Here is a 12,654-nt window from a genome sequence, read left to right on the forward strand (position 1 = left end):
GGCAGACTTGCTGAGGGGGTCCCATGAGCCATCAAAGGAAAGAGAAAAGGAAAAGAGTTTAGGGAGTGTGTGGTTGAGTTGTAGGATGGAGGTGACCCAGGGACCACAAGGGGTGCATGGGTTTGGGACAAAAACGTCACACCTGATCAGGTATTGTTTGAGATTTTTCCATTGCTAGTTCCGGCCAGAGTGAGTTTAGTGACCTTAATCCCCTTTATGCATTGTTTTTGGGGAAATCCCATTAAGCTGGGAGAGGGCATATTAAAGCAGAGTATTGTTTCCCTTCAGTCTTTCCTCCTGCATGTGGAAGTGCACACAGTCACACTCCTGACTTCAGTCCCTGTGCCACGGACACCTTTCCCACATCGCTTCACATGCGTACTCAGGTCACTCTTCCCTACTGTGAGTTGACTAGATGTGGCAGATACAGCTTTGCCTTCCTGGGAGTCCCTTGTGAGCACTCAGAGGGATGTACTTAGCTGTGATTAACTGTGACACTGAGGAGGGTGAGAGGAGGTGAACTTTTATCTGGAGGGAAAACTACCCAGTTGTAGCATAATGCGAGCCAGGTTCTCAAAATGTGTTGCAAATAACTGGTCTTTAAGCTCCAAATGTAACAGATTTACTTTCATCACCTCCTGGCTGACAACTTGGTGTCTTCAGAGATTATGCATGAGCTTTATTGTTTTTGTTCTTTTCATCACTTATCACCTTGCAAAATATGTGGTTTTTCAGGGTATTTTCTGTTGAGCCCATGGCAGTCGATATTTGGGAAAATCTCTGAATCCAGAATATGAGCAGACGCTCCAGCACAGAGACCCACTTCCTCCGGGTGTAACTCTGGGAAAGCATATTCTGTTTAATCTTCACTAGCAGGCACCAGCCACTAAATCTGAGGTACAAAGGTTCAGATTGCACAGAAGTGATGAATTTTTCAGTAAGGGAAGATGTGACCTGTTCTTACTAATATTGACTGACAGTTCACTGTTCAATCCAGGAAAATGCTGAGCCCAGTGTGTGAAAGCTGCTAACCCTATCGAAGTAAAGCGGAGTTGAGCGTGTCTGACTATTTTGAAGGAGGTACTCGGTACTTCACAGGGTTGGATCCAGTAGATAGGTCCAAAGTCCAGCAGAATCACTGGGGAGTAGTCGGTGGCCTTGGATCGCCCCTTACCCTTCAGACGGTGCTTTGCTTGCTCTAACGGGGCATGCAGTGTGTCTGTATTCAGTCGGCTTCAGAGTTAGGACTAATATGCTCGGTCTTAGGTTACAGACAATGTCCCTCCATTTCCTGAAGGGGTAGGGGCAGTTTAAAACATCAGTGGAAAGAAGAGCAGAATATCTTTACAGCAAGTGGGTTTTACTGAATGGCACTAAGAGAGGACAATTCTACTAAGTGTGTAGGTATTTAGTGACTTGCATCTAGCAATTTAAAGGGGAATGTCTGTGGTAACAAAAGCCTTTAAAACAATATATTGCCATTCTAGTGGAAAACATCGAAGAAGAGAGGAGCAGAGATGCAGGACTTCTGTAAGAGAAGGAGTTTAATAAAGTAGAGCTGGCTGAAAATGGGTGGGGGTTGAGAGGAGGTGATTGGGGGGAGAGAGTATGGTGAATCATATGGAAGGTTACAAATAGTCTCTTTGTTCTTTCCTGTCTTGCCCAGTAGTTCTTTATACAATTTACCTTTTATTTTAAAAGGCTTGGTGGGCACTTCTGGTTTCACTTTATCTTACAAGCCGGCATGCCGGTTAGTGGAGCATGCTGGCTTGTAAGATGCCGTATAGCACAGCTTTTACCGTATATTGCCTTTAATAAGACGTTTATATGGGTAAGAAAAGCATGTGCAGTTTGACTAGCTAGTATTAAAACTCAGAGCTGTCATTTCTCATGTTTCAGGACATAAACTGATCACCAGAGTGGATTAGGAAACTTCTCAGGTGTAAAGCCTCACACAGCTATACAGTCTTTAAGGCTTTCTCTGGAGCCCTTGGCTGATATCTGGGTTGACATACTGGATTTAGGGAGACCACAGATAGGTTTCTGTGTTCTCTGCATGGAATTACAGGCTTGGAGATGGTCATAAAAAGATATTATACGTATGTAAGCTTCCTATAATATTTGCATAATCTGCTGGAGTGTAGCTATTTTAACACACTGCTTTTTTAGTTTAAAAACAATGTTGCTTTTTTTTTTTTTTTTGAGTCCTCCAATATCAATATCTTCAGCCAATGAAATAACACTAGACCTTTTACCGTATTTTTCATGTACAACACCTCAAAGAGTTTTGCTGTGCTTTTGGAAGATAAAATGAAGAATGGTAGACTGTTCTCAGTGGGGGCAGATGACAGAACAAGGAGCAGTGGTCTTAAGTTGCAGCAAGGGAGGTTTAGGTTAGATATTAGGAAAAGCTGTCTCACTAGGATGGGGGTGAAGCACTGGAATGGGTTACCTAGAGAGGTGGTGGAACCTCCATCCTTGGAGGTTTTTAAGACCTGGCTAGACAAAGGCTTGGCTGGGATGATCTAGTTGGGCATGGTCCTGCTTTGAGAAGGGGCTTGGACTAGATAACCTTCTGAGTTCCCTTCTATGATTCTAAGAAAAAATAATCTTTCCTTGTAGTAACTGACTGAGTAGCAGCAGCTGGGGAGCTGAGCCTGCTCACCACCCTATGGATCCCTGCAGATTTTACTTTGTTTCACCTAGTAAACATCAGAACCTGCTCTTACCATATTTCTTGCATATAGTGTGCACTCCAACATCCATTTTTGGGGGGGAAAGATGTATGTTGTATGAGAAAATATGGTAAAGCTGTTGGATTTAAATAAAGACTAGTGGTTCGAATCCTTGCCCCTGTGGCGGGCCAGCAGGGGGCGCTCCTGATTTGAGCCACCCACCTCACTGCACCTGACCACCTTCCAGGCTCCGAGTGCCTCCTTAGGGGTGCCTCGTATCTGGCTGCCCCCCTTCCTGGAGCACACCCACTAGCCAGGGGGTAACACTGCCACCACCCAGGGATGGGCTTGGCACCCTAGATTATGCCTTGGAGTCCCCTTGGTTCGGCTGACTAAGGGAGACCACTACTTGTGCTTCCGACTGAGGGAAGCACCCCAAGTTCTTGAATTGAATCAAGTACTCTCGAGGGCTACTAGGCCTGTGTTTCCCAGGGTGCGCAGAGCCAGAATCAAGCCCAGCCCTGGGTGGTAGGAGTGTTACCCCCACACTGGATGCATCCCTCAGACTGATCACCCCAATCTTCTCTCGCTACAAAGACGGGGATGATCCAGAAGTGGTCCTAAGCATCTTCGAAAACCAAGTGCGCCGATGGAAGTTGCCAAAGGAAGAGTTCGTGAAACACATGGCTGCTCTGGTTGAGGGCGACGTGTCTGGTCCTGAACAGCCTGCCCTCGGAATCAGCAGATAACTATGATGCCTTTAAAAATGCTGTCTTCAAGGTTCAGGTTAGGACCGGATTATTTCCAGAATACCATCCCACAACTGGGGAAGACAGTGGTCAAGTTTGTGGCCCAGGTGTGGGACTCGCTCCTTAAACGGGCAGACGGAGTCAAGGCTGACAATAGAGAGAAGGCGCTGAACCTCGTAGCGCTGGACCGATTTTATCACCGCTGTCTGAGGGATATTAAGACCCTAGTCAAAGACGGGGCCCACAAACCATCCAAGAGGTGGCTGAAATTGCGGACCAGCTGTTGCTAAATCGTGAGGGGCTGGACAAGAAGCCTCCCTACTTTGGGAAGGAACAGAACGGGTTCCAGAGAGGGGGGAAGGGAGGGCCAGGCCCAACAGGGGAAAGAGGGCCACCTCCTGCTGAGTGCAAGGCGGCCCCAGAGTCTGACAAACCACCCAATTCGGAAAAGAAGGGGAGCTATAACTGCGGGGAGCCGGACCACGTCAAGCCCAACTGCCCAAAGCTAAGCAACAGACCCAAGCCAGTCAGACATGCAACAGCTGTAAGCGGTAAGGGGGGAGACCTGAGCCACTGTGAGGGGCATGCCTGTTGCTACAGGATCACAAACCCGGGGGAGGTGACGGCCTTCCACCAGACTATGATAACGGTAAACAGGAGAACCCTTGTCGGGGAATGGGACACAGGGTCCAATGTGTCATTAATCAATGCCATCCTTGTTTCTACCCCAGGCTAGTGGGTGTCCTCCAGGAAGGGGTCGGCCAGACGTGAGGCACCCCCAGGGAGGCACTCGGAGCCTGGAAGGTGGTCGGGCGCAGTGAGGTGGGTGGCCCAATGCGGGAGCACCCCCTACTGGCCTGTCACAGTCTCCAGAGGTGCAGATTCCTGGGAACTAAAATCAGCCCTTTTAAGAGCGGGGAAATCATTTGAATGTCTTTTGAATTCATTGAAATAGACCTGTGTGTAGGCAGATTGTGCTTTGCTACCATGCTGTGCTTTGGCCAGGACGGAAGGGCTTGTGGAAGAGCTCTGGACTGGGACATGGGAGAGCTGGCTTCATGTTCTAGCCCTGCCACAGACTTCCCTGGGCAAGTTGTTTAATGTCCTTATACCTCCTATTTCCCATCTGTAAAATGGGTTGACGTGGTCTTTCCCTCACCCTTTGTCCTGTGTTTTCTGTCTAGCATAGAAGACATTCAAAGCAGGGTTTGTGTCTTGCTGAGTTCCCGGTACAGTGCATGGGTCTTTGTTACTCCTGTAATCCTCTTGTTAAGTTAGAGTTGAAGTTTAAAACCTTCCATTGAGGAAAAATTGCTGCACCATTTGTAACTGATTAGCTGCTGTGCTGGCTCCTAAAAATTCTGGGTAATCATGGAGTACGGTGAAAATGAACTGGGCAACTTCAGTCTTAAATCCAAATCCAACACTGAAGTAAGTAAGCCTGGCTCAAACATGCAGTAGAAGCTGGGCCGCCTGCTTTAGCGGTCTGTTTGGCCCTTTGGCTTCTTTCTGCTTGAGGTCATGGTAATTGATGACTACTGAAAGGGGAGAACTGGGGAGCGTTGCATCAGGGACGAGAGGGTGGCTGTATCTGCACCGCATCTGAGCCTGTGTGGAAGAATCTATACTGTGTCAAAGGCTACATGAAAAAGTGGTACCAGTCAACTTATGGCAACCATTCCTGTCTGAAAACGTGCAGATTTAGTATGTATATTCATCCGAGTTACAAGAAATCATAGTATACACTTACTACCCACCCAACCTCCCTCCCCAAAACACTACAAAAAAATGCCAGAGAATTGCTTTGTGTCATTTCCAGCTAAATTATAATCCAGCATTGAAAAAAATTGTAGAGACTTTAGGAGTTACTGGAGTTTTAAGATGTTAGAGCTAAACTGCCTTTTTTTCCCCTGGAAGCCTTCTCCTTAAGGAGCCTGCTGCACTTCTTCTGAACATGGAGGTTGCATTATTAATAATGAATCAAACAAGGCTCGACTTGAAGCAGTATGGATTTCTGAGGCTCTTGTCATGGAGGGCTGTAGCAAGCTTCAAAGCAGTTTACATTTACCTTTGTTATTCTTCCTCTCTTTTCCTTTTTTTGCAGGGGGGTTCGTTTTTGCGGGGAGGGGTCTTTTTTTTTTTTGCGGGGGGGGGGGGGGGGGGGGGAGTGGTTATTACTTGTTTGGGTGGGGTTTAGGACTCCTGAGCGAAGTGCAATCTTTGGTACTGACCCAAAAATGAAACCAGGAGCCTGTCTGGAACCCAGCATCAGCTATGTTCTCAGAGGAAACTGAGCCCTTAGTCAAAGCTGTATGCGTATAATGAAAGCTTTCTTCCGAGAGTCTGATAGACCAACTGCATTAATGCATACTTTCTGCTCTTCCCCCCACCTACCCGCCTCCGCCCCTGCTAGCATGATCAGCTGGACTGTGTTTTTTCCCTGACCCCATGTGGTCTTACTTGGGTTGATTGGTTCAATACTCCACAAATAAGTTCTTTGTATTCAATTATTTCATTTTCTTTGACTGTTCAGGCTTTCCCTTCAAAAGATCAATAACACTGTATTAATGCAACAGGCCATATTTTTTGCCAGACTTTTTAAATGAATGCATCTCTCTTGTTCTGTGATAAAACAGCTTTCATTTTTCTCTAAATGACTGCCTCTTAAAGGATAAATCTATGAAGGGAACACATGCATGTGCGTACCCTTTGCCATATTACATCGTCGCCCATAGTTCAATATTTATCTAGCTGACTGCGCATGCTGACCTCAGTTTGGTCATCTGAAAGGACAGATTTCAGACTGTCTGTTTGAATTGATGAGCCAAGAAATATTTTGAATGAGTCTGCACCATCTGGACAGGCTTGCTAGAAGTTGGGAGGGGGGGTTGGAATGAGCTGCCATCAATCAAGGTAATTATAATATCATTAAAATGACTGAGCTGCTGCTTTTTATTGGTGTTCTTTGTTGCATCACTAAGTTGGGTAGTCCCTATCTTTCTGTGCACTTCTAATGGTGGTGTGCTAATAGAATAAAACACAAATATACTTGATTCAAAGTAATATGTAACTAAGATACTTGTTAATAGCATATATAGTATTATATGGGATGGGCCAAACCATACAGTCATCATAATCATCAGAAGAATCCAAGAATTCACTTGGGGTCCAGATCTTCAGGAGAGATATATCTGTATAGCTCAAAATCAGTGCACCTGCAGAAATCCCCGTCAGATTAGGATCTGGTCTTCTGTGCTGTCATTGGAAGGTGGCAATGTCTCACCATTTGATGCAACATGTAAATTGCGGGGCTTAAATTGGAAGCTGGTAGCCTGCTCCTTCAGTATTGAAGCTGTACATAAGAAGCAAGACAGAGATTCTCCAACTTTCCTTCCACGTACTTTGTATTCTAAGAAACTGAGGTGAGTGAGGCTCCAGTGTATTCATATTGTGCTTGGGAGGGCCAGGAACAGCTCAATCATCCCAAAATGAATTTAAAATAAATATATGAGACTTCTAATAAACTGCAGGCTGGAGCTCATCAGCTGGACCCACCTGGCTGGGCCCTGAAGTCTGCCAGGTGTCTCTTTTGGAGAGCATTATCTGGCCTTTTCTCCTAGCAGTTCAGATTAGAGCAGGCTCTGGGCTGTTCTAATATGTACCTGCTGAAGTGCCAGGAAAGCACTGCCCTCAGGCCCTATCCCAACCAGCCCTTATATACCTTGATGTGTCCCATTGATTTGTGGTCCTGTGTTGGCTTTGTTTGCCAAGGATGTTCTACACAAGGGGAAGCCCCTGGTAGCGTGGGAGCTTGGTGTGAGAATGTAACCCTATTTCACCTGGCATGCAATATCCTTATGATTCCCACAGTAACTTAAAAAATGTCAGGGGCTTGGACACATCCATTGTCTTTTAGTAATTGGTAACCCTCCAACACGGCAGATGCTTGTTCAGGGTCCTGCCTTCTTCCCACTGCTCCTTCTCCTTGAGCATCTTAACAGCATCTGATCTTACTGACTGATGCCACTTCCTGACTGTAATCATAGCACGTTGATTCAGAGGCGTAAAGAGATGCCCGAATCACAAGCCACGCTGCTGGTGGCACAGCAGTGACTGGTCCAACAGTGCTGCCACTTCTGGGTTTTTCTTGCCCTGCCCCCCTGGGGTCATCACCTGGGAGGGATGCCCCAGTCACACACCTCCCCTTTCATTACTCCACTGTGCGGACTTCTCTTTGCCCATCCAGAGCCCCTGTGCACAGAGGAGACTGGGATTCCATTGCGTTATGGCCTCAAATCAGAGGACAACAGTGATGGAGATGGAAGGAAAGGGTGTAGGACCTCAGGACCTACCAAGGAATATGTAGGAGGTGGAGGGGAGTGGAAGGTTCCTAACAGAATGCACAATCTGAGAAAAGTAAGTGGGATTTGGGGAGCAAGCAAAGCTTTTGGCCAGTTCTCGCTTCTATTCCCATTCCTAGTTGTGGAGCTTATAATTTAGCAATTATGATTTATTCATCCTGAGAAACGCTTTCTCCTTTGAACTTTCAAAGGCCATGTGAGCTGTACAAATGTGGGGGGGGGAGGTTTAAGCACTCCGAGCAGAAAGTATAGAATAATATTTCCAACCTCTTTTGATCCATGGCGCTGTGGGGCGCACTTTGTGTTTAATATCCAAACATAAAGAAAAGCGTATGGGTAAGGCCAGTTGGGTTGTAAATACTGTTTGGGGTTTGTTTTTGTTTTTTAAAGCAAAATGACTGCATTTGCACAGTGCTGATTTTCAAAGCCAGCTTTCTGGATGTATCAGTTTGTAAATCTTTAATGGCGATTTCTTCTAGGATATTCCAAATGGTAATCATTAGATTTGTGGGTATATTTTTCCTCTCTCCCTTTAAAGGTACTTATTTTGCTATGTCTCTCATAACCCTAAGAATAAAAGCAATAATTTTCTATGCTTAACTGGAATGATAGAACAGTGCTGGGGCTGTTTGAGGATTTCTTTCAACCTCATTGTATGCAATTTTTTTTTTTTAAAGCACAAGCTGGGCACCAGCTGTCAGTGGAAGCTTAGCTGTGACTCTGTAGCAGGAGTCAGTATTTAGAACATGTCCAGTAATGGCTACCATCAATACAGGCAGCTGATGCTTAGGTGCGGGTGACTGAAGAGCGCTAGAACTCATCCTTGCAGAAATATGATATTTATTAGCCCAGGCAGAGGATTGCTCATGCCAGGCTGACGATGAAAAATAAAAGCAATTTTATTTGCCTCTCTAAACCCCTTGCTTCAGGTAAATGGGGGAATGTAAGGTCTCTAATCATGTACCAGTAGGGTGCAGAGGCCTGGTCAGCATCAGAAACCCACTGGGGTGAGGTCCCTGCCTTCTCTTTCAGGGCCTCTATTCTGCAACTAGCTTCAGTTGGGAAATCCTGCCATGCAACTCAGTTGACCAGTCAAACCCGGCCAGGCAAAGAAAATTCTCAGAAACCCAGCAGTGATCAATTATAGCTGTTCCTATTGGAACTGAGGGTTGCTCCATAAGAAGGAACTCCACGCATTCAGGCTCCCTTCCGTGTGCAGCTCTAATGGAACTTTTCGCTTGGAAAGAACTCGTAGCAGGACCAGGGGTTGCTAGGGGGAATGTATTGCTACAAACCGATCAAAATGTCTTCCCCCCCCCCCCCTTGCAAATCCACCTCCCTCTTGAATTCTACTCCTATTTTTGGGGAAGGGGATAGGAGTGGAATTAACCAGACATTTTCTTTAAAATAATTCCTAAATGCCAATCCAGATCTCATTAGAGTGTCAAGGAGGGAATGAAATATGTGATACATAGGGTACCTGGCCATGATGAGTTGCAACTGCATTTAAACAAGAGACAGCTCTTCTGTGATTTTGTAGGCATGAGACAGAGTAGCAGCCACACAGGGGATGCACTGCACCTTTCCAGTCCATGAGGAGGAAATAGGGAAATGAAAGTATGTCTCCGAGTCCCTGTGAGAGGTTCCTCTTTCCAAATTGAGCATTGCATGGCTTTCATTAATGCCCGCATTTGGCATGAGTCAAAATAGGATCCTTGCCTGGCCACCGTCTGGAATGAAGACCACAGGCAGAAAAAAGGAGTGTGCCAAGCCAAAGCAGGGTCACTTTAAAGAGTTCTTGAGCTAGCTACATTTCCTCGTATGGGCTTAACAAGGCGAACACATTCCTCGCACTGTACACCATGAAAGAATTCATGCTGTGGCTCTCCTCACCATGGCATTAACCACGAGAGGAGAGCATTACAGCAGTTTGACTGACTTTGCAGTATGAGTACTTTCACACTCGCTGTGGGCTAACTCCAGAGAGGTGCCTGGATCATGGGAGAGAATCTGCAGTGGAGATTTGCCCAGTAAGATTGCCTGTTACACAGGCTTGGTGCTGTGAGTAGGATTTGATCTTTGTGGGTGACCTACTCACATTTCTGCCTTTTCCTCTTTATTTTATTTCTGTTAGAGTTCAATCTTGCAGGTTATCACAAAGCTCCCAGAGCTTTCAAAACTGTAGCACTACTGTAGCACTATAGGCCTGGCATCTACAACTAAAACCCCCATGCTAACCCATCCTTGCTTAACTAGGAAGAGCAGGAAGGACTTATTTCACCGTTTTTCTGTTGTTTTGCATTTTGCTCAGGTTGGACACTGAGCTGAGAAAGATTTGCTCTTTAGTTTCTAGGCAATAGCATAATGATACTGTTTAGGTTCACAACGCAGCAGGGAATATTTAAAATGCAAAAAAAAGCAGACAGCATGCATTACATATTCTCTTTACTTTCTTTTTCCCAACAGCAAAGCACGAGGCATGAACTAAACAGGAGGGGAGGGAGAGGTGATTTTTCAGTCAACATTTTGTAGTGCGGTGCAGAAAAATTGCTCGAGTGCAGTTACTACTAGAGATCAGGACTAGTTTGATGACTGTGCACTAGGCAGGGATGTGTTCTTATCTGTTCCATTTTCTCCGTTTCCTGTCAGCAGGCTGTACACAGTTGGTTGTTTGAATCCGATAGCTTCCAGTGATAGTTGCTGTTCTAACTTCACTTTTACCTTTCCCAGAAACTACCCCTTACCGCACCCCGCTCTATGGTCAGCCGTCCTGGTGGGGAGAGGACGATGCAAACAACAAGCTAGAGAGACAGGAGGACAGAAGGCAGGAGGAACATTACTCGGGTAAGCAGAGGTGCCCTGTTGAGAAGAAAATTCAACATACACAAAATGGGCAACACCAAAAGGCCTGCTGGATTTTTTTATAATCAATTAGTACAAGCGTGTGCAAACTTTCTAACCCAGGTTAGAAAGCCAGATACCAACATCTTCCTATGGCTAAAAGCTGCCTGATACTTATGATTTTGTATGTGTGTCCTCTAGACCCAGTGCTCTAATTTTTTAAAGAGTCTCATCCTACTTCACCATCACACCACTAGTTGCTGCTAGACATCTTATAGGCATAGACATTAGGGCTGGAAGGGACCTTGAAGATCATGAAGTCCAGCCTCCTGCCCCAGGAGCAGGAAGTCTGCTAGGGTCAAAGGATCCCAGCAAGATAAGCATCCAAATGTTTCTTGAATGAGTCCAGAGTGAGTGCCTGCACCACTTCTGGAAGGAGTCTATTCCAGGCCTTGGGGGCTCGGACAGTAAAGAAATTTTTCCTTATGTGTAGCCTAAAATAATCATGGGGGAGTTTATGACCATTGTTCCTTTTCCTTGTTATCCCTTGGGGCACTCTGGTGAACAGACATTTCCCCAGATCCTGATGCACACCCTTTACATACTTATAGGCAGCCACCAGGTAACCTCTGAGCCTGCACTTTTCCAGGCTGAAGAGTCCCATGGCTCTCAGTCTCTCATCATAAGGCCTACTGTTGCCCTCTGATCATGTACATGGCTCTCCTCTGGACTCTCTCAAGTTTCTCGACATCCTTCTTGAATTGTGGAACCCAGAATTGGATGCGGTACTCCAGCTGCTGCATCACCAAGGCTGAATACAGTGGGACGATGACATCCTGAGATTTACTTGAAAAGCACCTATGGATGCAGGATAGAGTTTTGTTTGCTTTACCAGCCGCAACATCACATTGGTGGCTTATGTTCATCTTGAGGTCAATCATGACCCCCAAGTCTCTTTCAGCCGTGGTGCTAGCAAGCATAGAACAGCCAAGCCTATAAGTGTGCTGTGGGGTATTTTTCCCCAAGGTGGAGTACCTTGCATTTTTCAGTATTGAACATTATCAGGTTTATATCTGCCCACTTACTAAGCTTATCCGAGTCAGCCTGGATCACTAGCCTATCCTCAGGTGTGGAAGCTGTGCCCCAAAGTTTAGTGTCATTGGCAAACTTGGCCAGTCTGCTTCTAACCCCAATGTCCACATTGATAAAGTTGTTAAAGAGAATTGGTCCAAGGACAGAGCCTTAGGGGACATCAGTGGTCACGGGATGCCATAATGATTTGCATCCATCGACTACTACTCTCTGGGTCCAACCTCGGAGCAAATTTCCCAGCCACTGTACTGTGGTGTAGCCAAGTCCACCGTCAGCCAGTTTTTCCATGATGAGAACATGGGACACCAGATCAAAGGCTTTTTTAAAGTCCCGATATATGATGTCAATCTCTCCTCCCTTGTCTATGTGATATGTCACCTGGTTATAGAAGGAGATGAGATTGGTCAGTCAAGACCTACCTGCAACAAACATGTGCTGGCTGTCCCTCAGGACGTTGCCCTCAGCCATTTTATCAAGAAGGGTCTCTTTGATAATTTTCTCCAGAATCTTACCGGGGATTGAGGTCAAGCTGAGTGGCCTGTAATTCCCAGGATCTACTTTCCGCCCTTTCTTGAAGATGGGTACCACATTAGCCTTCTTCCAGTCTTCAGGTACTTTACCTGAGTGCCACAAGTTTTCCAATATTTTTTTCCAATGGTTGGGCTATGACACCTGCCAGGTCCTTGAGTACTCTAGGGTGTAATCTGTCAGGACCTGAAGATGTCCAGCCTCACGAGGTGTTCCTTTACAAGGTCTACACCAATGCTGGGTATAAATACTCCCTCATCCTGGCCGTCCCATGTCACGTTAGGCAGGGCAGTCCCTTTGGGCTGGTGAAAAACCGATGCAAAATACCCATTAAGCAGGCTGCCTTTTTCCTGGGTGTTGGTTGTCAGTTGTCCCATTTGGCTTAGAGGGGTCCAATGTTACCCACAC

At 46.0% G+C, this 12,654-nt stretch overlaps 1 protein-coding gene across 5 annotated transcripts in view; it reads left to right on the forward strand.

Annotated features, from left to right (window-relative positions):
* CEP170B (centrosomal protein 170B) overlaps positions 1–12,654 on the forward strand; it is an 81,090-nt gene that overhangs the window by 33,440 nt on the left and 34,996 nt on the right. For all 5 annotated transcript variants that reach the window (XM_059723290.1, XM_059723289.1, XM_059723291.1 and 2 more), the window contains exon 8: positions 10,516–10,629. In XM_059723290.1, coding sequence (XP_059579273.1) covers positions 10,516–10,629 — 114 coding nt within the window. The remainder of the gene's footprint in view (positions 1–10,515; positions 10,630–12,654) is intronic.

The sequence above is a fragment of the Alligator mississippiensis genome, chromosome 2 (genome assembly GCF_030867095.1).
Source record: "Alligator mississippiensis isolate rAllMis1 chromosome 2, rAllMis1, whole genome shotgun sequence".
Classification (NCBI taxonomy): Eukaryota; Metazoa; Chordata; order Crocodylia; family Alligatoridae; genus Alligator; species Alligator mississippiensis.